Source organism: Notamacropus eugenii, chromosome 3, assembly GCF_028372415.1.
Source record: "Notamacropus eugenii isolate mMacEug1 chromosome 3, mMacEug1.pri_v2, whole genome shotgun sequence".
Classification (NCBI taxonomy): domain Eukaryota; kingdom Metazoa; phylum Chordata; class Mammalia; order Diprotodontia; family Macropodidae; genus Notamacropus; species Notamacropus eugenii.
This window is the reverse complement of record NC_092874.1, coordinates 396,960,665-396,985,161: the sequence shown is the minus strand read 5'-3', so window position 1 is coordinate 396,985,161 and position 24,497 is coordinate 396,960,665. Positions and strand designations below refer to the sequence as shown.

At 39.7% G+C, this 24,497-nt stretch overlaps 1 protein-coding gene across 1 annotated transcript in view; it reads left to right on the top strand.

Annotated features, from left to right (window-relative positions):
• Positions 1–20,238: 20,238 nt before the first annotated feature.
• Positions 20,239–24,497, top strand: part of MOSMO (modulator of smoothened) — an 83,200-nt gene continuing 78,941 nt past the window's right edge. The window contains exon 1 of the mRNA XM_072597895.1: positions 20,239–20,381. Within this exon, the coding sequence (XP_072453996.1) occupies positions 20,276–20,381 (106 nt within the window). The 5' untranslated portion in view covers positions 20,239–20,275. The remainder of the gene's footprint in view (positions 20,382–24,497) is intronic.

The window sequence follows — 24,497 nt, the reverse complement described above, 5'->3', positions numbered from 1 at the left end:
AAAATTTATCTTCCTCATAACAATGCTGGCTATGTGACTCTGGGCAAGTCACTTAACCTCTAGGCAAGTGTCTAGCTCTTAAGTCGTAGACAAGTTGCATTGGCATAGGAAGTTCTTCAGCAGGACCTCAAAATGTGGTTCAACTCACCAGTGACTCTCAAAATGTGGCCCAGAAACTGCTGGAGATCCCCTTGCAAGGGAGACTGTATTTTCAAAATAATACTAAGACATTTGCATCTCAAATACAATAAATATCAAAAGATATAACCCACATTAACAAAAGTTCTTTGGGGGAGGGTTCCTCAATAATGTTTATAACTCTAAGAGGAGAACTACTGCTCTACACCAATAAAATCATGGGTTAATACCTACAGCCTTATCATACACTCATTTTTAAGCCTGGGCTTATTTTCCCTGATTTCCAACAATGTCTACCAAGTTTAAATTTCACTTTGAACCACTCGATACTATGGAAGTACAGAGGCCAGTGCCTTTTAGAGATATACTAATTTTTGCCATTCACCAGTTTTGTCCTTCAGAGAATATAAGTTTTTGATAAGGCTTTATTTCTGAAACTTGGATTTTAATGATTGTAATTACAAAGTGGATGACTGTTGACTATATCATAGATGTGTGGAACTTTTCTCTCAGTCATTTCTACAACTTTCTTTTGCTTTCCATACTTTTCAGGGCTTAATAGACCAAAAGAAGTTCTACAAAGCAAAAGGCCCCATAAGCAAATACCAAACCAGGGACAAGGGGCAGACTCAAGATGGAAATTACAATAGATCATGAGCAAATCTTTTCAGGTCTAACTGTATAAACTAGAAGCATTTTCAGGCACAAGACTTTATGCTTGAGTTTCAAAGTACTTGAATACTTTCTTTATACATTTTGCAATTTTGAACTCTGCTAAACCACATAGCCAACAGGAGCCTACCAGTGCCCCACCACCAAGCAAAACATCAGGTAGCCTGATTCTCAGTTACATGGCCCAGTGGAAGGAGGAGAGGGTAGTAGGGGTGAAGTACGTTGCCGATGAAGCAATAAACGTCCTTGCTGTTGTCATTTTTCAAAGGGCTAAAGATAGTGCTGAACACTAACAAACACTTCACAAGTTTGACAAAGCAGTCATTTATGTTTACAGATCAGTTTTAGAGATTAATATTACATCGACCCCCATAACATCTACTGAACTGACAACTGTAAAGTGAGCTCATTAACTTAAAACCACTTTAATTAGCATTTCTATTCCTTATATTAGCTAAGCAAAGTGAACATTCTCCAAAGATCCATTCTCAACAACAAATACACACATTTTCTATCCCACATAACGGGATAGAAAACATCGACGGTACAGAATCACCTGAGATACTTCAGAGACGATGCCTAGAGCCTTGAAATTTCTATCAGGCTCTGTCTGCAGTTACTGGGAACCTTTGCAATTCTAATGTGGTATTTATTTTTTTAAGTACTTTTGGGATCTCTATTTTGTGATATATCAGAACGAATGATGCCCCATAAAGTGAGGTTTATTATTAGTATTATTATAGCTTCAAAATTATAACTAGACGCTTCAAAGGACAATCTGGATGTATATGCAATTCCAAAGCAGGTAGAGATGGTACAGAGGGTTCTGATGTGCCTCTACATTCAGGACAATATCAAGCTTTTCCAGCAGAAAGGATTAACCCTGGCCTCCCTAGTTTTGGGCCTTGTTCTCTTTCAAGGCCAGCTCCCACACCTCTCTGGAAATTAAACCTTTACTAATCCCATTCCCTTGCAATTGTACGTGGGTTCTATACATACATTCTTATTAAACACATTTTCACTTTAGTCATGTTGCATGGAAGAATTAAAATGAATGGGAGAAACCATGAGAAAAATCCAAACAGAACATAACACAAGAGAAAATATTCTGCTTCATTCTGCATTTGGATTCCATTGTTCTTTCTCTGGATGTGAATGGCATTTTGCCCCAAGAGTCCTTTGGGAATGTTTTAGGTCCTTGCATTGCTGTGAAGGACTAAGTCTACCAGAAAAATTCCTCACACACTATGGTTGCTCCTATGTACAGTGTTCTCCTGGTTCTGCTCCTTTCACTCAGCATCAGTTCATATAAGTCCTTCCAGGCCTCTCTGAAGTCTTCCTGTTCATCATTTCTTATAGCACAATAGTATTCCATTATATTCATATACCACAACTTACTTGTTCAGACATTCCCCAGTTGATGGGCGTTCCCTCAATTTCCAGTCTTGGCCACCACAAAGTGAGCTGCTGTAAATATATTTGTACATGTGGGACCCGTTCTCATTTTTATGATTTCTTTTGGATACAGTCCTATAGAAGCGAGATTGCTGGGTCAAAGGGTATGCACATTTTTGTAGCCCTTTGGGCACATTTCCAAATTGCTCTCCAGAATGGTTGGATCAGCTCACAGCTCCACCAACAATGAATTAGTGTGCCAACTCTCCCACATCTTCTCCAACATTTATCATTTTCCTGTTTTGTCATGTTAGCCAATCTAATAGGTATGATGTGGTACCTCAGAGTTGTTTTGATTTGCATCTCTCTAATCAATAGTGATTTAGAGCATTTTTTCATATGACTATAGACAGCTTCAGTTTCTTCCTCTGAAAACTGCCTTTTCATATCCTTTGACCATTTATCAGTTGGGGAATGACTTGTATTTTTGTAAATTTGACTCAGTTCTCTATATATTTTAGAAATGAGGCCTTTATCACAGACACTAGTTGCAAAAATTCTTTCCCAGTTTTCTGCTTCCCTCCTAATCTTGGTTTCATTGGGTTTATTTGTGCAAAAGTTTTTCAATTTAATGTAATCAAAATTATCCATTTTGAACTTCACTTACCTTTCAATGTAAAACGACAAACACAGCTTGGAGGAATGAATTTCCTATATCTCTGCACCATTAAGAAGACAAACAGAACTAAGAAAAAGTTGAAGAATATTAACAAACAAGAACCTTTCTAGGGATAGGGGAAGAATTTGTGACCAAACAAGAGATAGAGAGATTCATAGGAGGTAAAATGGATAATTTTGATTATATAAAATTTAAAAGTTTTTGCACAAACAAAAACAATACAGCTAAAATTAGTAGAAATGCAGGAAACTAGGGGAAAATCTCCAGCAAGTTTCTATGATAAAGGTCTTATTTCTGTGATATATAAGGAATTGAGTCAAATTTACAGGAAAAAGTCATTCCCCAGTTGGTAAATGGTCGAGGACATTAATAGACAATTTTCAGAGAAAAGAATCTAACTTATCAATAGCCATGCTTTAACAATACTTTTAAGTCACAAATAATTAGAGAAATTCAAATTAAAACCACTTTAAGGTGTCACCTTACACCTGTCAGGTTAGCTAATATGACAAAAAGGAAAATGACAAACACTTCAGCAACTGAAAAAAAAGGGGCCCACTAATGTACTGCTGGTGGAACTGATGTCCAACCATTCTGAAAAGTAATTTGGAACTGTGCTTGAAAAGCTATTAAAAATTATTAAATTATGCATATTTTTGCATAACACTACTACTAAGTCTATACCCCAAGGAGATCAAAGAAAGAGAAAAAAGACCTATATGTGCAACAATTTTTATAGCAGCTCTTTTTGTAGTGGCAAAGAATTGAAAATTGAGGGGATAGCCATCAATTGGGGAACAAGCGTATGAATGGATAGAATACCGCTATGCAAAAAGAAATGAAGAAGAATGGTTTCAGAAAAGCCTGGAAAGATGTGTATGAACTGATCCAAAGGGAAATGAGCAGAATCAGAATAATTTCTGTAATGATAGCAATATTTAAATAATTGGAATAAATATTTAAATAAATATTTTCAATAATCAACTTTGAAAGACTTATTAACTCTGATCAAAACAGTGACCAATCAGAGTTCGAGTGTTCATAATGAAGCACTATCTCCGTTCACGTAGAGAAGTGATGGACTCAGAGTCCAAACTGAGGCACGCTTTTTCTTTGGGAATTTGTTTTGTAAGACGACATATTTGCAATAGTTGTTTTTTTCCTTTCTCAATGGATGGTGTACAGGAAAGAGAATTAGGAACTAAATTTGAATATTTTTACAAAAAAAGATAGTAAATTTTTGTTGAGTCATTTCTCACTTGTGTCCACCTCTTTGTGACCCCACTGGGCGTTTTCATGACAAAGATGCCAGAGTGGTTTGCCATTTCCTTCTCCAGTTCATTTTACGATGGAGGAAACTGAAGTAAACAGGGTTAAGTGACTTGCCCAGGGTCACATCGTTAGAATGTGGTCTGAGGCCGGATTTGAATTCAGGAAGATAAGTCTTCCTGACTCCAGGTCCAGCCCTACATCCACTTTAACACCCATAACTTAGTTTATTAAAGAGTCACCTGAAGCAGTGAGGCATGACTTGCCCTTAGTTACACTGCTATGTGTGTCATGACCAGGACTTGTAGCCAAGTTTGTTTTTTTTTTTAATCTATTACACCACAACACCACCCACCCTTTATTATTTTTTTTTATCACTTTAAAAATCAGGCAAAAAATATCCCTTCTTTTTAGATGCTTCATGCTGCTTTCTCCAGCATAATTAAGAGGTAGACTCAGCTGGCTCTGTTTACTGCTGAGACCTCTGATGGGATCACTAGTTCTCCTGAATTTGCCAGCTTACATGGGCATTTCCATCCAAAATGCTGTTATCTAAAATCAGGAATAAACACAAACGAAGGAGGGGTACCACAGGCTCATGGACATAGGGTGATCAAGAGGGAGAGAGTAGATAAGTAGCCCTCCCCCACTGAGTAGCTCAACAAAGAAAAAAAAACAGAAATGTTCTCACCTTTTGCATGCAAACTCAGTTCTGTCTTAGAAATTCAAAAGTCATCAGTTTTTGTGGATCCACAGCCAATTAGAAGACTTTTCATCATCACATAGTACCGGATCCTCAGTCATGCATAGCTGGAAAAAAAAAATCTACCAAATTTCTACTTGTTTTATTGGAACCAGAGAGGGAATACCTGCATGTGCTCTGTATAACCCACCTGGAAGGGCAAATCCAAGCATGCTCCATTCCTGTAATATCTACACTTCACAGGGTTGTTATGAGGACCAAAAGAGATAATACAAGGTATCCAAAAAGTCTTAATGTAGTTGCTTAAAATTGTATGAAGACTCTGAGGACTCTCGTATATGTTAAATGCTTAATAAATCTTAAAGAAATATATGAATGTTAGCTATAATTATTATTCCCTGTAACTCCCATCAAAGGAATTTCATAATTAAAGCATCAGAGACGTGCTACATGAAAAGAAGAGGAAATAGAGCAAGCATTTATTAAGCAGCTAGTATGTACTAAGCAATTTATAAAAACTATTTCATTTGGTTCTCAGAACTACAGAGGTTAAATGAAGTGCCAAGGGTCATCCTACCAAGAAGTGTCTGTGGTCAAATATGACAGGTCTTCTTGACTGCAGGCCCAGCGCTCTATCCACTGCACCACCTACCTGCCTCCCACAACACCTTAAGTCATTCAGTTGTGAGGGTACCAAAAAGAAGTTGGTGAATGGCTGAACAAATTATAGTGTATGAAGGTAATGGAATATCGCTGCACCATAAGAAATGACAAAAGGAATAGTTTCATAGAAACCTAGGAAGGTTTGTATAACTGATATAAAAAGAATTGAGAACACAGAATAATTTATATAATAACAACATAAGTCAAGAAAAGAGTTAAAGGCTTAAGAACCTAATCAATGCAATGACAAACCACAATTGCAGAAGATAAATAATGGAACAAACATGCTTTCTGTCTCCTGACAAAAAGGTGATGAACTCAAGGTGCAGAAAGAGAATTTGGTGGACATAGCCATTGAGGGGAAATGTTTGACCTGAATGTGCATGTTTGATACTTGGGACATGGATTGGTGGGGGCTTTTTTGGTTGTTGTTTTTGTGAGGAGAGAAGAGCTAGCAGTCAAAAGAGAAAAGAGGATCATTTAAGAATTTTTAAAATGCACACAAGAGAACAGAAGGAAGTAAAAAATGGAGACAGATCAGTTTTGAAAATAACATGTTGAATATATTTTATACTTAAAAAGAAACACAAACTCTGTAATCCGTTCCCAGCTACATGTGTGATCCTCTTCTTTCTGTTCTACTTTGTATATGAAAATACTTATCTTATTTGGCTTTTGTCAAGTTCAGGATAAAAAAACACATGGAGGGGGTGGTATGAGGGCAGCTTTAACAACTTTCCTCCTACAAAGAGTCTGAGCCTCTTATGCAAGGTAAAAATTACACAGTATTCTTTAAGAAATGCAACCACAGAAATATCACTGTTCAATGACCTTCTGATTATTAATCTAATGTTAAGCGTAAAACAAAGAGATATTTCCTTGCCAGTGACATGGAGAATGTCTTAGTCAAGGTCCAGATGGAAGAAGGTTTCCATATAAGTGACAAGATTTTTCAGACACTCCTGTTTGCTAATGTATTGTGTTGACTTCATTAAGACCCAGAATATTATAGGGTCTCCTGAATTAGATTCTTGGTTACTCAAAAGTGATTGATCCAACAATTCAAAAAGCAAAAACTAAATGAACAACAAATGGTCAACTATTCCATTACTACCCTCTAAACATACTTAAGCTGCATTTTCTGCTAAGAAGCCTATCTTGATAAAAAAGCATCTTACTTAATTTTTAGGGAGAATAAAGAAGCAGCATGGTATGGTGGAGAGAACACTAAATTTGGAGTCAGACTACTCCACAAGGAAAACAGCACAGAATTGAAACTTTCAAATTGTGGTGCTGGAGAAGACATTTTAAGGTCCTTTGGACAGCAAGGAGATCAAATCAGTCAATACTTAGAGAAATTAATTCAAACTGTTCATTTCAAGGACAAATACTGATGCCAAAACTTAAATACTCTGGCCACATAATGAAAAGACAGGACTCATTGGAAAAAACCCTGATGTTGGGAAAGACTGAAGGCAAAACGAATGAGATAGATAGTATAATGGAAGCAATGAACATGAATTTGGACAGGTTTTGGGAGATAGTGGAAGACAGAATGGTTTGGTGTGCTATGTATGATTCATGGGGTTACAGAGTCAGACGTGACTAAATGACTGAACACCACCACCACCAGCCCATGGATATGGCCATATCATCTCAGCCCTCTGGGCTTCAATTCCCTAGCTATGTAGTTGGATAGGAGTTTATATGAGTACTTTGTGTAGGGTGTGTGATTACTTCAGTCAAACATACCTTCATCTATTGGCTCTTTTCCTTGTTCAGTCTCTCTCTTAAGTCCATAAAGCAGTCTAAGGTATAGGTATTTTAGAAAGTTTTTCTCTAGTAAGGTCACTGCCACATTGACCTGAGCTGAGAAACATTTTTCCCTTTTGGGTTTTGCTCTCTCAGTCTCAAACTGGGCTTTTAATAGCACAAGATTATACAAAACATAAAATAAAGCAGGTCTCTACTCTCCCTCCCCTACAGGTTAGTATTTTGGAGATTTTTCTCTCAGGGAAACTTTGTGTCCTAGATCTGTGCTCTCCCCAACAAATGAATTTACCTTAAAAAAAAAAAAAGTCATTTGGAAGTATTTTTCATGCTACTTATCTCTGGTGTTTTTGTGACCTTGGGTAACAAAATGACAAAATTACTTCAGTGATGGCAACAAGTAGTTGGAGGAAATAATGAATTTTGAGAAGGGGGCAGTCGTTGAGTTTCTTACCCCCATTGGCAGGTCACACTCAGCATAATGGAAGACTGGAAATTTCTCCAATCCTCAAACCTTTTTAAAATAGGAATAATGAGTAAGAGAGAAAGCAATTTCATTGCTTCCATCATCTAGGACACCAAGAATCCAAACTGAAAACTCAATGAATTAACAACAGAGCAGGCTAATCCCTACCTAATGTGCTCACTCAGCATCCCCTCCCCCACCACCCAAAACACTCCTCCAAGAGGGCTACACCAGCTGACCCACATGCTTTCAATAAAACTCAACTCTATACTCTGTGCCTTCCTCCCTCCTAGCAAGGAGGCCTCTCTGATGGTCAAGTGCCACTGAGACTGAAATGGTAGAAATTTGCTCAGCTTGTGATACTGCTGCAGTGAAAAGAACAGAGGTCAGCCAGATAGTGGGAACAGAGGGAACAGGATCAAGATACATACATGTGTGGCTGTGTGGCACTCCACTAAGCCTGAGGGAAAGTGGCCAGCATCTTGCAAGGGCTAAACCTATTCCCTCAGAATAGGGGCAAAAATCCGAGGTTAGTGAACCATTAATTGTGTAGCATGGGAGGAGGTCAAGACACTTGAGATCCAGTTCCCAGGGAAGCTGTCATCAAAGAATGTATGGTCTGCACAGCTGAAATAATTAGCAGAACAGTATATTCATATTAGCAAGTCTCAACAAAGAAATAAAAGACAGAATAGCGATTAGGAATGTAAATGCAGAGAAGCAAAGGACAATGGGAGGTGAGGAGAGAAGCAATAACATTAAAAGTAAGAAAATTAAATCGATATGGCCTCCATTTTTGTAATTGGTTCAATCCTGTGTCACCACCACATTTTTAATACTGCCTAAGGCACATTTCTTTGTCTCTGAGTTGAGTTCAAAAGTTCAGATTTCCTCTCTGAGTTAATTAAGTTTAGAAGTTCAATGTTCCTGCTAATCACTATTCTATCCTTGTGTCAAGGAAATCTGTTATCCTTGAAGGATGCAGGTGGATGCCAGGTAGTCTGGTCTGTTATCTCTGCTACCCTAGCTGGTCTTCAAGATAGTCTAGTCTGTTATCAGTGTGATACTAACTAGCCACGCAGGTAGACGCCACCAATGAGCTTTCCATTATGAAAAGATGGAAGGAAGGGGGTGTAGCTAGCCCTGCATTCCAGACTTCCATCCAATCATGTTATTTTCCTATCTATGTTATTGCCTTCTAGGGTTTGTATATTCCTCCTTTGAATGTAAAAGTGATCTGTCTGCCCTCATTTGAGGTATTTCAGCCTGCTGAGGAGCTAAAGACCCCTTTTATTGGTAATTGCTAGCCTTACCAATAAAATTAACATGCTCAGAACTTTGTGTCTTGGTTTACCTTAATTTCAATTGTAACAAAAACATGATTTCTATACAAGCAAAACATTGATCTCAAAGACAAGATACACAGAGATAACTTCAGGATTATAGGACTCTTAGAAGAATCCAGTAAGTCAAAAAGCACAAACACTACAATGGAAGAAATAATACCAGAAAACTGCCCAGAACATCTAAACACAGAAAATAAAGTGCTAATTGAAAGAATCCATAGATTGCCTCCAGAAAAATCCCTAAGCTGCAAACTCAAAGTCATATAGTAGTTAAATTTAACAGTTCTGTTAACAAACAAAAAAATTCTGCAAGTAACCAAGAGAAAGACCATCAAATATAAATTATAAAGAAATATAAAATATTTCTTTATAAAAGAAAAATAAAATATATCAAAATATAAAGAAATTCAAGTAACACAAGACTATTCTATACTTACCAGAAACCACAGGAGGAAATGGAATACTGCGTGCCAAAGAGCAAAAGAGCTCTAGATGCAGCCCAAGGTGGCTTACCTCATAAAACTGAGTCTAACCATAAATGAAAAAATATGGACATTTAATTAAAAAGGAGTTGTTCAAAACACTCCTACGAAGAAAACCAGACATGAAGAGAACCTTTTCTTCTCAAATACTCCAGACAATAGAAATATGAGAAGAGAAAATGAATATAGCAACTAAAGACAAAAAGAACAGAGAAACCATTAAGAGATTTCTTTTTAAATATACTTGAGGAGACAAAAAAGCAGAAGTCAAATAGAAGTGATGGAGAAACGGTCCTGAAACAACACACAACAAACCTCACAACATTCTGTAAGTGAATCAATATTTCTTGTGAAACTAAATTATAGAATAAGAGGGCACATAAACAGGAGGAAGAAGATAGAAGGGAATATGTATGGAATATGTAATCATGTCAAAGTGCAGTAATGAAGGAAAAGTAACTCCTGTTACTTCCTCCCCCCCTTACTAGGAGAAAGGGAGAAAGAAAGGGGGAAACCCTTGCTTCACTTGTGGGAGTGAATTCGCTGGCAAATGCTCCTATAAAACAAGAGAGATATTCTATAAAAGGTGTTGGAGATCTTAGAATGGGTATTATCTTCATGCATTTGATGCTTAGATCACTCAGAAGAATGCCTCATAAGAAAAGAAATTAGGCAACCAGCAACCTGTGTAAGGGCATGAACCTAAGAAAGAGAGCTTCAGACTCTGGGAAGTCTCAAGTGGGGAGGGAATGACCAAAGGGAGGACAAAGGTCAATAATGAACTGTACAGTCGGGGACATTGCAGGAATATGCATACAATGGAGCAATTTTCTCTCTTTCGCTTTCAGGAATTAGTAATTCTAAGAGTAAGGTACAATAGAAAAAAAAGGGTGAGGGACAAGGCAAAATGTACAAGGTAATAACAGAAACCATTCAGAAGAGGAAACCCAAAGTAGATACCTCAAAAGTTTAATACCATGAGATATACAAAGAACAAAGGACTAAATAAATATAAGGGCTATGAATCATAAAATAAAGTCTAAAATAGACAGAAAGGGAAGAAAATGAAGAGAGTGAGTAAAAACAAATCCTTTCTAGAAAAAAGGTACAGAAAACGAAATTTTAAAAACTAATGAACAAAACAAGTTGAAGGGGAAGAGACAAAGAGAAGTTCTATTTGACTATTTAACTGAGGGGGGGAGAAAGGAAGAAAGAAGTCAAGGATTAAATCACCAGATAAAAGCAAGAAAGAAAAATGGAAATAATAAGCCAGATTCTGAAACTAGTGAAAAGGATCATAAATGGAGATAAGGTAGGAAGAGACGGGTTAAAGGTAAGGAAAAAAGAGCTGGTGAGAATAGAGTTCCTTTAAAATAGATTAAGCTAAAATAACTAGCGACAAAGCCTTGTGTTTACAGAAGAAGGGGGGTGGAAGAATACCAATTTGGAAAAAAATAAACAGAGGAAAATAAAAACCTAACTTTCACAACTTTAAGTGTGAGTGAATTTAAAAATCCAATGAAACAAAAAAAGAGTGACAGATTGGATTAAAAAAAAAATTTTCACAATATGTTGCTTACAAGAAACACATTTTAAAAACAAAGACATACACAGAGTAAAAATGAGGGTCTAGGGAAAAAAATTCACTATGCATCAAGTGAATCTGAAACAACAGGAATTACAATCCTGCTATCAAACAAAGAAAAAACAAACATTCAAAACATAAAAGGGAAACAACCAAGGAAACAATTTTATGCTAAACAGTACATAGACAACAACCACTGTAAACATTAAACTTAACTTCTCCAAGTGCCTTAGCATCTAAAATTATTAAGGGAACATAAACTGAGCTACAGTAATACAAAGAGAGTAGGACAAAAGTGACAGGACATTTCAATGTCCATCTCAGTTTTGGATAAGTCTAACAAAAAGATGAACAAAGGGAAAATATAAAAACAAATGGCTAATAAAATTAGAGCTAAAAGATTTAGGATATCTTCTAAATGGGACTATTTCAGCACCACACAGAACTTTTACAAATATTAACCATGTATTAGGGCACAGGGATATTGCAAACAAATGTAAAAAGACAAAATAGTAAATACATCCTTTGCAGACATAGCAACATAAAAATAGCAGTTGGTTCAGGGATGACAAATGAAAGACACAGACTCAAAGGAAGACTTAATAAAATCCTAAATAAGTGAGTCAAAGAACAAATCATTGAGACAACAACAATTATGTGAAATAAAATAGTAAAATGATGAAACAATACCAAAAATTACTGGGATGAAGCTAAAGCAGTCCTCAGGAGAAAATCATATTATAAACGTTGTTGTTATTCAGTTGTGTCTGACTCTTCATGATCCCATGGATCACACTATCCATGGGGTTTTCTTGGCAAAGATACTGGAGTGGTTTGTCATTTCCTTCTCTAGTGGATTAAGGCAAACAGAGGTTAAGTGAGTTGCCCAGGGTCACACAGCTACTCATTGTCGGAGACCATATTTGAACTTAGGTCTTCCTAACTCCAGGTCCAGCATGTTACCCAGTGAGCTATCAAGCATATGTTAACAAAATAAAAGGAAATGATTAATAAAACTAAATCCACTTTTAAAATTTAGAAATCCAGTGATCTAGTTGGTAGAAGAATGGAAAGTAAAGTGGTCAGATAAGTAAAATGAATTTCCTCCATGGCAGACGACAGACAGCAGTTGTGGACTGGACCTCAATCTTTTGGCCAACCATGGTCTGCTCTCAGCTCTAGTCACTGGGATCCACTTAGATTTTTCTGCCTCCATGAATTTTCTATTATGCCATTAAGTCTCAGTTCCTATTGCTTTACCTGCTTTTTGACACAAGGGTAACATCTAGTACCCCAATTCCTTGCTAGCTAGATAAGAGAAATGTAGGGGGCCACTGCAGTTCACATTTCTTCTCAATCTTGTGGGTTCTCAGCTTTTTGGCCACATGACTTTTTGGTGGAAGAAAGTTCCCCAATGCAAAACATTCCAGGACTCTGTGTAATGTCAGTGCCAACAAGATTCCCACTTCGTCAGGTCTCTATGGCAATGTTGTTGAGGGGTGAGGAGAAGGATAGATGATCTCTAAAGATCTTATAGTGTATTAAATCCTAAAAGAGGGGTTGGGTAGTTTCTATTTTGTTTTTCCATGAAACTCCATCCTTCTCTTGGTCCACAGATCCATGGCAATTATCACCATAAAGCACTCCCATTTATGGTTTGTGGTTTCAATACTGTACCTTTGGGGGTACCTTCTCTTTTCTCCTAGGTACCCTAGAGCATCCTTCCTCTTCTTGCCATAAGAAGTCTCCTGGTTCATCTCCTCTCTGAATAAAAAGGGCTAGGCTTATTACCCTTGTATTGACCATGATTAAAGTTTGATTAAAGCAACCTATTAGAATTTAATCATAAAATCATAAAAGTTTAGAGCTAAAAGGAGCCTTAAAAATCTATCCAACCTCACCACCAGCACCATGCAGTTTTATATGGGAAGAAATAGATCTACAGGTGAAGTGACTTGTTTATCATCACACAGTTTAGTGGTAGATTCAGGACGAAAACCTAGGTATCCTTGATTTCCAGGGCAATGCACTTGCCGCTGTTTATATCTCCCTAGTATATTCTGTTTGTTTTTTAATATCTCAGTTCTGACATGGTTTTGTTTTTTTCCTTACAGCCTATTTTCTCTTCTGTAGAGTCATAGATAGAAAGGGCTAGAGAATCAGGCATGGGTAGAATCTGTATCTTGAACTTTTTTTTAAAAAATTTTATTTATTTATTTTTTCATTCACTTCCACAAGATTTTGAGTTCCAAATTTTCTCCCCATCTCTCCCCTCCACCCACCCCAAGACAGCATGCATTCTGATTACTCCTTCCCCAAATCTGTCCTCCCTTCTATCACAGCCCTCCCTTCCCTTATCCCCATCTCCTCTATGAGCAAGATAGACTTCTATACCCCAATACCTGTATTTCTTATTTCCCAGTTGCATATAAAAACAATTTTTAACATTGGTATTTAAAACTTTGAATTCCAACTTCTCTCCCTTCTTCCCTCCCCACCCACCCCCATTGAAAAGGCAAGCAATTCGATATAGGTTATACACGTGGAGTCATGCAAAACACTTCTATAATGGACATATTGTGAACGACTAACTATGTTTCCCTCCTTCCTATCCTGCCCCCCATTTATTCTATTATCTTTTGATCCTATCCCTCCTCAAAAGTATTTACTTCTAATTACACTCTCCTTGTATTTGCCCTCCCTTCTATCATCCCCCCACTCCCCCTTTATACCCTTCCCCCCTGCTGTCTTGAAAATAAGAGTTTTTCATATCAAATTGAGTGTGCATAATATTCCCTTCTTAAGTCAGATCTGATGAGAATAAGGTTCACTTTTTCCCTCTTATCTCCCCTCTCTTCCCTTCCATTGAAAAAGCTTTTTCTTGCCTCTTTTATGTGAAAGATAATTTACCCCATTCTATTTTTCCCTTTGTCTTTCTCCCAATATATTCCTCTCTCACCCCTTAATTTTATTTCTTTAGATATCATCACTTCATATTTAACTCACCCTGTGCCTTCTGTATGTGTGTGTGTGTGTGTATTAGTTGGAGGGAATATATATATATATTCCCTCCAACTACCCTAATACTGAGAAAAGTCTCAAGAGTTACAAATATTAACTTTTCATGTAGGAATGTAAACAGTTCAACTTTAGTAAGTCCTTTATGATTTCCTTTTCCTGTTTACCTTTTCATGATTCTCTGTTTGAAAGTTAAATTTTCTATTCAGCTTTGGTCTTTTCATCAAGAATGTTTGAAAGTGCTCTATTTCATTGAATGACCATTTTTTCCCCTGAAGGATTATACTCAGTTTTGCTGTGTACATGATTCTTGGCTTTAATCCTAGCTCCTTTGACATCTGGAATATCATATTCTAAGCCCTCTGATCCCTTAATGTAGAAGCTGCTAGATCTTGTGTTATCCTGATTGTGTTTCCACAATACTTGAATTGTTTCTTTCTGGCTGCTTGCAATATTTTCTCCTTCACCTGAGAACTCTGGAATTTGGCTACAATATTCCTAGCTTTCCTTTGGGGATCCCTATCAGGAGGTGATTGGTGGATTCTTTCAAAATCTATTTCACCCTCTGATTCTAGAATATCAGGGCAGTTTTCCTTGATAATTTCTTGAAAGATGATATCTAGGCTCTTTTTTTTTTTTTTTATCATGGCTTTCAGGTAGTTCATTAACTTTTAAATTGTCTCTTCTGGATCTATTTTCCAGGTGAGTTGTTTTTCCAATGAGATATTTCACATTGTCTTCTATTTTTTCATTCTTTTGGTTTTGTTTTATGATTTCTTGATTTTCCATGAAGTCTTAGCTTCCATATGCTCCATTCTAATCTTTAAGGAATTATTTCTTCAGTGAGCTTTTAGACCTCCTTTTCCATCTGGCCAGTTCTGCTTTTTAAGGCATTCTCCTCATTGGCTTTTTAGATCTCTTTTGCCATTTGGGTTAGTCTATTTTTTAAGATGTTATTTTCTTCAGCATTTTTGGGGGGGTCCCATTTAGCAAGCTGTTGACTTGATTTTCATGATTTTCTTGCATCACTCTCATTTCTCTTCCCAATTTTTCCTCCACTTCTCTTAACTTGATTTTCAAAATCCTTTTTGAGCTTTTTCATGGTCTGAGACCAATTCATATTTTTCTTGGAGGCTTTTAATGTAGGAGTTTTGACTTTGTTGTGTTCTTCTGTTTGTATATTTTGGTCTTTCTTGTCACCAAAGTAAGATTTTTTGCTCATTTCCCCACCCATTTACTTGACTTCTGAGCTCTCTGCTTCCAGTGGGAGTGGGGGGTGTACTATCAGCCACTTGATCCCCCCCACAATCCGTGGGCCTAGATCTCCAGAAACAGCCACTGTTGCTGCCCTGGCTACTGCTGTGGCTGTTATGGGATCCTCTGCTCCTTCTACTGCCTTGGGATTGGGGCTTGATCACTCTACTCTCTCACACAGGTCTGACAGGTTTTTTCCACTGACTTTCCAATTTGTCCTTGGTGTTTTAAGATTCTGAAGTCTAGAAACCACCACAGGTGCCAGTGATTCAGTCCTCCTGAGGTCTGTGCCCACATGATCCAAGCTGGATTGTACTCTTCTCCTAGGCTGGCTTGATAGATGCTTCCCACCCAGGCTGTCTTGGGCTGGAGATTTGATTCACTCTGTCATTCTGTGGGTTCTGCAGCTCCAGAATTTGTTTAGAGTCATTTTTTACAAGTATTTGGCTCGGTTTGGGGGGAGAGCTCAAGCAAGTCCCTGATTTTACTCCATCACCTTGACTCTGCCCCCTTGTTTTTTAATTATTTAAGACCAAGAAATGAATCATTATATACTTCTACTCACCAGGAACATTAATTTCATTGTTTTGTCATAGGGGTCCCATCAACTAATTATCATTGCTAATTATAATAAGGGACATTGATCACTTTAATCATCAATAACCACTATTTAGACCTATGAATCGGGCAAATGTAGAGTTTTTAGTACTCTTTGGTTGAGCTTTCCTTTACTGCTTGGCAACAGACAGGATAGACAACTATTTGGAACTCAATCACTTCAGCGGATAAATGACAACATCACTCAGCAATGCAGTGTTCTAGGCTGCTCAGCGATGTTTAATATTTTTATCCATGTGTCACATCCAAGGCCCTTGGAATATTTGTATGATCTAGTGCCAATTGCTTAGTGAAAGAGAAGTTATATAACTTAAAAAAATAAAAAGTAACCTTTTCCTTAAAAGTCTGGTATTTGTACATGAAAATCCAGACTATAAAATTGATTCCTCCATGGTACTCAAATCATAGAAAGATTTCTGTGTATATCTTGAGTGAATGATTTCTGCAAAGCTATAGCATCTGTTGGAATTTGAACCACATTCCATTCCATTTCCCATCCTTGTTCATTTTGTACTGGCCATTCGTCTTCTCCCCATCCCTGGAATTCATCCCCTCTTCATCTCTGTTTCTTAGAATCTATAGTTTCCATTAGATTCAATTCAAGTACCACTTTCTACATGAACAACTTTGTGATCCTTCCTTCCCCAGCTGTTGGTGTCTTCCATCCAAAATCACCGTGTGTGTGTGTGTGTGTGTGTGTGTGTGTGTGTGTGTGTGTGTGTATACATACGTATATAGTTACTTGAGGATAGAGACTGTTTTCACTTTTCACTTACATTCCCATTGCTTATCACAGTAGTTGGTACATAGCAAATACTTAATAAATGCTTATTGATTGGTTGATTGCATTGGTTTTATAAATGGGCAAATAATCCAAAAATAGGAACAGAACATTCTTTCACCCCAAAATTTATTAATTTATTCATTTTCAATTTTCAAGATTCACTTCCATAAGTTTTAAATTTTCTCCCCCTCCCTCTCCCTTCCCTCCCAGAGATGGCATGCAATTTTATATGGGCTCTACACATATATTCCTATTAAATACATTTTCACATTAGTCATGTTGCATAGAAGAATTATAACGAATGGGAGAAATCATTCATAACAAACATAACAAAAACAAAACAACAAAAGAGAAAACAGTCTGCTTCATTCTGTGTCCCGGCTCCATAGTTCTTTCTCAGGATGTGGATAGCATCTTGCTTCATGAGTCCTTTGGCAATGTTTTAGGTCCTTGCATTACTGAGAAGGGCTAAGTCTATCAAAATCAGTTCTTGCACACTGTGGCTGTTACTGTGTATAATGTTCTCCTGGTTCTGCTCATTTCACTCTGCATCAGTTTATATATTTTTCTAGGTTTTTCTGAAGTCTGCCTGTTTGTCATTTCTTGTAACGATAGTATTCCATTACATATACCACAACTTGCTCAGCCATTCCCCAATTGATGGGCATCCCCTTGATCTCCAGTTCTTGGTCACCACAAAAAGAGCTGCTATAAATATTTTTTGTACATGTGGGTCCTTTTATCATTTTTATGATCTCTTTGGGATACAAGCCCCAGAAGCAGTATTGCTGGGTCAAAGCATATGCACATTTTTATAGCCCTTTGGGCAGAGTTCCAAATTGCTCTCCAGAATAGTTGGATCAGCTCACAGATCCATCAACAATGAATTAGTGTTCCAACTCTCCCACATTTTCAACATTTATCATTTTCTGGAACAGAACATTCTTTTAGGTCTTTCAAGGGCCAATTAAAATGGCACTGAAGAGGAAAGCTGATATTCTACATACTGTTTATTTTATTTGAAACTGAACTGAAAATTAGAATTTAGCATGGAAGTTCTTAAAAAAAGGAAACCTGCATCACATAACAAGTTGCCTCTGTTTAAGATAAGGAACCCTTAGATTGACTCTCTTACTAATGATTTGTAATTTCTTATTTACCTTGTGTTTTGGTTACTTCAATTACCAAATATCTTAGCATGTTTAAGAACATTGCTACTTCTATAAAATTTCATATAACTTTATACTTATTGCAGCTAAGAGGCCTTTTATGGTTCCTTGCCATCCCTACGTTTACCTCTCTCCTTTCTGATATATATATATACAGTGGTTGTTGTCCTTCGTTCTCAAAGAGGACCAAAATGACATCACCACGATAAAGTGAAGTTTCACCATGTCAGACTGTGGCTGATCAGACCAATACGTGCTCAGAATGTTCTACCACAGGTTGGGCACTGATAGTCTCAGTGAATATTTGGGGAGGATATCCCAAATTTGCACATCCTGCGTTTACTTTGTGCCGTCTCAATTCTGCTTTGCTTAAAGAGCACAGCACCCTTTCTGATGTGGGCACTTGCCATGCTGAGCAGTCCTGTGCCAGTGTCTCCCATATCATACAGTCAAATTCAAAGTTCTAGAGAGAGACCTAGAGAATATTATATGTACATATATATGTATATATACCTGTATCTTGTATATAAATATTTTTTCTCCCAATAGTATGTGAGTTCCTTGAAGGCAGAGACTGTTTTTGCATCTTGTATCCCCAGGTTAGCAAAGTACATTCGTAAATACTGCTTAATAAATAAATGCTTTTTGCTGATCATGATGACAGGTTTTTGTTTGTTCTTTTCAGGGCAATCCCAGTAAAATGATTTACCCAGTGCCAAGTGTCTGAAGCTAGAGTTGAGCTGAGATCCTCCTTACTTGGGGCAGATATTCTTTCTATACATTATGCCACCTGGCTACCCACAATGATAGTTATTTTAACTGCGTTAATCCTTGATTTTGCTGACATAAATTCCTTTCAACCGAAAAAGATCGGCAACTATTCTGCAATTTATAGTCAGTCCTAGAGAGCTGCTTGTGACATTGAGGGATTAAGTGGCATGCCCAGGGTCAAGAAGCCAGTATGGGTCAGAGGTGGGACTTGAACCCAGATCTTTCTGACCTCCCCGAGTCTTTGCTCTAACGTCTAATTCCAGTGGGAAGATCCTAGTGAAAAACAGGAAGCGGCATGTGCTAAGCAAGTCAAACCTCCCCGCCTCTGACCATCCCCTCCCCTCAGAACCCCATGGAGACAGCCCAGGACTCCGAACCCAAGAACCCTGGGAGGAGCAAGGCCGGCGCCTGCAGCCATCACCCCAGGGGGGCGACCCTTGTGACAATGAAGAAAGGTATCTTGTCCCGTGCTAGAGCCGCAGCTACTTGAACCCCCAGAGAGGAAACTTATTACCAACAAGGTTCAGAAGCACAGGGGACTTTATCGGTGGAAACATTAAAAAGAGGGCATTTCCCTGCCCCCAAAGGACCACGGGCCCTTCCCCGACCTGCAGCCGACACTTTCAGTGCGTGGCCCCCCCGTTGGCATCAGAGCTCCTCGGGAGGGAGGCCTCACCCTGCCTGACTCCCCTGCGCTGTGGCCGCAGGAAGCGCTCCATGAACCCTACGGCCCCATCCTGGTAACTCTATAATGCAGAGAAGGGCCTGCTCAAGTGACCCCTCACCGCGGCTCGCTCTACAATGACAAACTCCATCGTCCCAGGTCAGGGGCTCATGCCGGGCCCAGAGGGGCTCCCGAACACGGCAGGTACCCGGCCGTCCTCAAGCGCTCCGCTGGCTCCCCGGAAAGCGCGGGAAGGGTCGGTGCGGGATTGAGGCCCAGCTCTAACCTTCCGCCGCACACAGTGTCGGGGCTTGGGCAGGTCTGGCGCGGCCAACGTGAGGAGGGGCGGGCGAGGCTGGGGCCGGGGAGGGAAGAAGGGTCTCCCGGCGGCACCCTCCCAGAAGACCGGGGCCGCGGTCGGCCCGGGCCGCCCCCCGCCCGAGAGGGGACCGCGGGACGCGGAGCAGAAGCGACGAGAGCTCCAGGGAGGTGGGCTCGGCTCCCTCCCCCGGAGCCAACCCAGAGCACGCAGGTCCCGCTTCCGGGTCAGGGGCGGGCGGGCCAAGCAGTTCCGGGGCGGGCTGCGGTTCCGGCGTTGTGCGGGCCCGCCGCGGATGCTGGGTCCGGGCGAGCGGCGCTGAGGGGGGTGGGGGGGAAGGAGGAGGAGACGGGGGCGGGCTCCAGGAGGCGGCGGCGCGGGAGGCGGCCCCCGGCGGGCGGCGGCGGCAGCGGCGGCGGCGGCGGCGGCGGCCCATGGGGCGGGTGGCGTGAGGCCTCGGCGAGTCCCGGGGCCGGGGGGAGGGGGGGAGGGGGGAGTGGGGACGGGGAGATGGATAAACTGACCATCATCTCAGGATGTCTCTTTTTGGCCGCGGATATCTTCGCCATCGCCAGCATCGCCAACCCGGACTGGATCAACACCGGGGAGTCCGCCGGTGAGCGGGCAGGGGGCGGGGTGCGGGGGGTGCGGGGAGGAGAGAGATCGGGAGGGGACGCGGGCGTGAGGAGGGGAGACCAGGGACGAGGCGGCGATGAGAAGCCTGGCGCCGGAAAGGACCCGAGGAGATGAGAGGAGCCTGGGCTGGGGAGGACGGAGAGCAGGACGGGACCCCGGAGCCTGGCCCCGGGGACGTCCGGTGGAAGGACGGGGTCCGGAGAGCTGGCCTGCGGATGGAGGAAGTGATTGGAGATGGAGGGGAGCAGGGGAGGGGGCCGGGGCCTGAGCCGAATGCCGAAGTACGGTTTGCCCTTCGTTGGAGAGATGGAAAAGCCGGAGAAGGGGATCAGGAAAGGTTTAATTTCCAGAGGTGTGGGAGCTGGCCTTGAAGGAGAGCAGGGCCCCAAACTAGGGAGGCCAGGGTTAATCCTTTCTGCTGGAAAAGCTTGATATTGTCCTGAATGTAGAGGCACATCAGAACCCTCTGTACCATCTCTACCTGCTTTGGAATTGCATATACATCCAGATTGTCCTTTGAAGCGTCTAGTTATAATTTTGAAGCTATAATAATACTAATAATAAACCTCACTTTATGGGGCATCATTCGTTCTGATATATCACAAAATAGAGATCCCAAAAGTACTTAAAAAAATAAATACCACATTAGAATTGCAAAGGTTCCCAGTAACTGCAGACAGAGCCTGATAGAAATTTCAAGGCTCTAGGCATCGTCTCTGAAGTATCTCAGGTGATTCTGTACCGTCGATGTTTTCTATCCCGTTATGTGGGATAGAAAATGTGTGTATTTGTTGTTGAGAATGGATCTTTGGAGAATGTTCACTTTGCTTAGCTAATATAAGGAACAGAAAGGCTAACTAAAGTGGTTTTAAGTTAATGAGCTCACTTTACAGTTGTCAGTTCAGTAGATGTTATGGGGGTCGATGTAATATTAATCTCTAAAACTGATCTGTAAACATAAATGGCTGCTTTGTCAAACTTGTGAAGTGTTTGTTAGTGTTCAGCACTATCTTTAGCCCTTTGAAAAATGACAACAGCAAGGACGTTTATCGTACATCGGCAACGTACTTCACCCCTACTACCCTCTCCTCCTTCCACTGGGCCATGTAACTGAGAATCAGGCTACCTGATGTTTTGCTTGGTGGTGGGGCACTGGTAGGCTCCTGTTGGCTGTGTGGCTTTAGCAGAGTTCAAAATTGCAAAATGTATGAAGAAAGTATTCAAGTACTTTGAAACTCAAGCATAAAGTCTTGTGCCTGAAAATGCTTCTAGTTTACACAGTTAGACCTGAAAAGATTTGCTCATGATCTATTGTAATTTCCATCTTGAGTCTGCCCCTTGTCCCTGGTTTGGTATTTGCTTATGGGGCCTTTTGCTTTGTAGAACTTCTTTTGGTCTATTAAGCCCTGAAAAGTATGGAAAGCAAAAGAAAGTTGTAGAAATGACTGAGAGAAAAGTTCCAGACATCTATGATATAGTCAACAGTCATCCACTTTGTAATTACAATCATTAAAATCCAAGTTTCAGAAATAAAGCCTTATCAAAAACTTATATTCTCTGAAAGACAAAACTGGTGAATGGCAAAAATTAGTATATCTCTAAAAGGCACTGGCCTCTGTACTTCCATAGTATCAAGTGGTTCAAAGTGAAATTTAAACTTGGTAGACATTGTTGGAAATCAGGGAAAATAAGCCCAGGCTTAAAAATGAGTGTATGATAAGGCTGTAGGTATTAACCCATGATTTTATTGGTGTAGAGCAGTAGTTCTCCTCTTAGAGTTATAAACATTATTGAGGAACCCTCCCCCAAAGAACTTTTGTTAATGTGGGTTATATCTTTTGATATTTATTGTATTTGAGATGCAAATGTCTTAGTATTATTTTGAAAGTACAGTCTCCCTTGCAAGGGGATCTCCAGCAGTTTCTGGGCCACATTTTGAGAGTCACTGGTGAGTTGAACCACATTTTGAGGTCCTGCTGAAGAACTTCCTATGCCAATGCAACTTGTCTACAACTTAAGAGCTAGACACTTGCCTAGAGGTTAAGTGACTTGCCCAGAGTCACATAGCCAGCATTGTTATGAGGAAGATAAATTTTTAATTCTCAATCTTGGCAATACTGCCATGGTTATGGGTTTGAAATAATGGTTAAATTGAGCCTAAGACAAGTGTTATGAAAAGACAGGTAGGTCAACTTCCCACAATTCAGATTCTTATTGTAAGAATATGAACTGTCTCATAGACCTACCTTTGTAGGGTTTGTTTGTAGGGTTCCATTTGTTTTCTTAATGCTGCAGAGATATGGGAAATTCATCCTTCCAAGCTGTGTTTATTGTTTAGCATGGAGAAGAAAATGAAGTCATATCTTTGGGAGCTCAGAGTTGACTGAAGACATATTGTATTAAGGAATGGATTGATTTAAAGAGATTTCAAGATGTAATCCAAACAAGAGATTAGCATTTTAAATAGTATATGTAGAAAAATAAGTATTTCTGATGAACATTTAATAGTTCAATGAAATTAAATAGGTAATTCAATGAAACCCTAGGTGAAATTTTAAAATCTGAATATTACAAACAAAAAAACAACCTCATGGGAGGTGAGGGTGGTATCATTAAGGAATTCTGCTCTACTTAAGCTGGTTGATGATGGGTTATGGACATTTTAAAAAATCACATTTTCTTTCCTTTGTTCTTTTTGGTTGACTTTTTGTACCTGCCTAGACTGAGAATCGCCATTTTCCCATTTTGTTTCTTGTGTGCTGATGATACAAATCCAAGACTTGTGTTTCTCGGATTTGGGGAGAAAGTTGAACCTTATTCTCATAAAACTTTTCTTTGTTGAAGTAGTGCTTGCCTTTATTATCTTTAGATTAGGTGAAAAACTTGGAGTGGCAGAGGGAAGTTTTAGGTGCAGGCCTCAAATTATTTCATCCCTTTATAGAAACACAGTGAGGAATGGTTTTGAAGTTGAAAGAGTTAATTTTCATAAGGTGGTGAGCTCAGTCAAATGGCTTTTGGTGATTCAGAACTTGCTCTGTTTCTAAAGGGATCCTTTATGGAAGGATTCCTATTCCTAGGGGGAATTCAGTAGCCATCTTTTGGCAGGACTCTATCATCAATAAACCTTCCTTGACCCAATGGAATCTCCTCAGGAAGATTCCCCAGCTTTCCTCAGGAGACTACTGCAGTGCAGGGAGGAGTTCTTGATGTCTAGTCAGAATTGTTCTTCTCATAATTGAAGGCCATTTATTTTGGCTTCATTCTCAGAGAAATTCATGATCATTTCCCCAACAATAACATCTTTTCCTCCTAAAACAACAAAGGCATTTATTAAGTGTTCACTCTGTATAAGGCATTGTGCTAAGCCCTGGGCACACAAAGAAAGGTACAGATATGGTCCCTGCCCAAAGGCTTCTCACAGTTGAAGGGCAAAACACTCTGAAGTATTCAGGTCAGGGCATCTTACCTACTTTCCTTTCTCCTCTTATCTCCTTAATATCCTTCTGTTGCACTTCCTTCACAAAATTCCTTCCCAGGATTTCCTCCCTGTAGTTCCCCTCACTGAAATGCAGAGCCCTGTCTGCCTGTGTTTCAGATCTCTGGAAGATATTAGGTCGATACGTTGTAAACTGGATATAATCTCAGAGGGAAAGAAGTAGCAATTGGGGGACTGAAAGTCTATAGAAAGTGGAATTTGACCTAAGATTTGAGGAAAGCTAAGAGGCTAGGGGAGAGAGAGAGCATTCTAGGCATAGGAACAGCTGATAAAAAGTCATGGAGGCAGGAGATGGAATACTGTATGCAAGTCACAGCAAGATGGTCACTCTTGCTGTATCTTAGAGTATGTTGAGGGAAGAGTGGTATAAAAAGACTGGGAAGGTAGGAAGGGGCCAGATTGTTAAGAGCTTTAAAAGCCAAATAGAGAATTCTATATTTGAACCTGAAGGTAATAGGGAGCTACTGGACTTTGAGTAGGGGAGTAATATAGAGTCAGAACTGCACTTTAGGGAGATGACTTTGGCAGCTGGATGGAGGAAGGACTGGAGTGGGGAGAGACTTGAGGGTTGGAGGCCAACCACAAGGCTTTTGTTTTAAT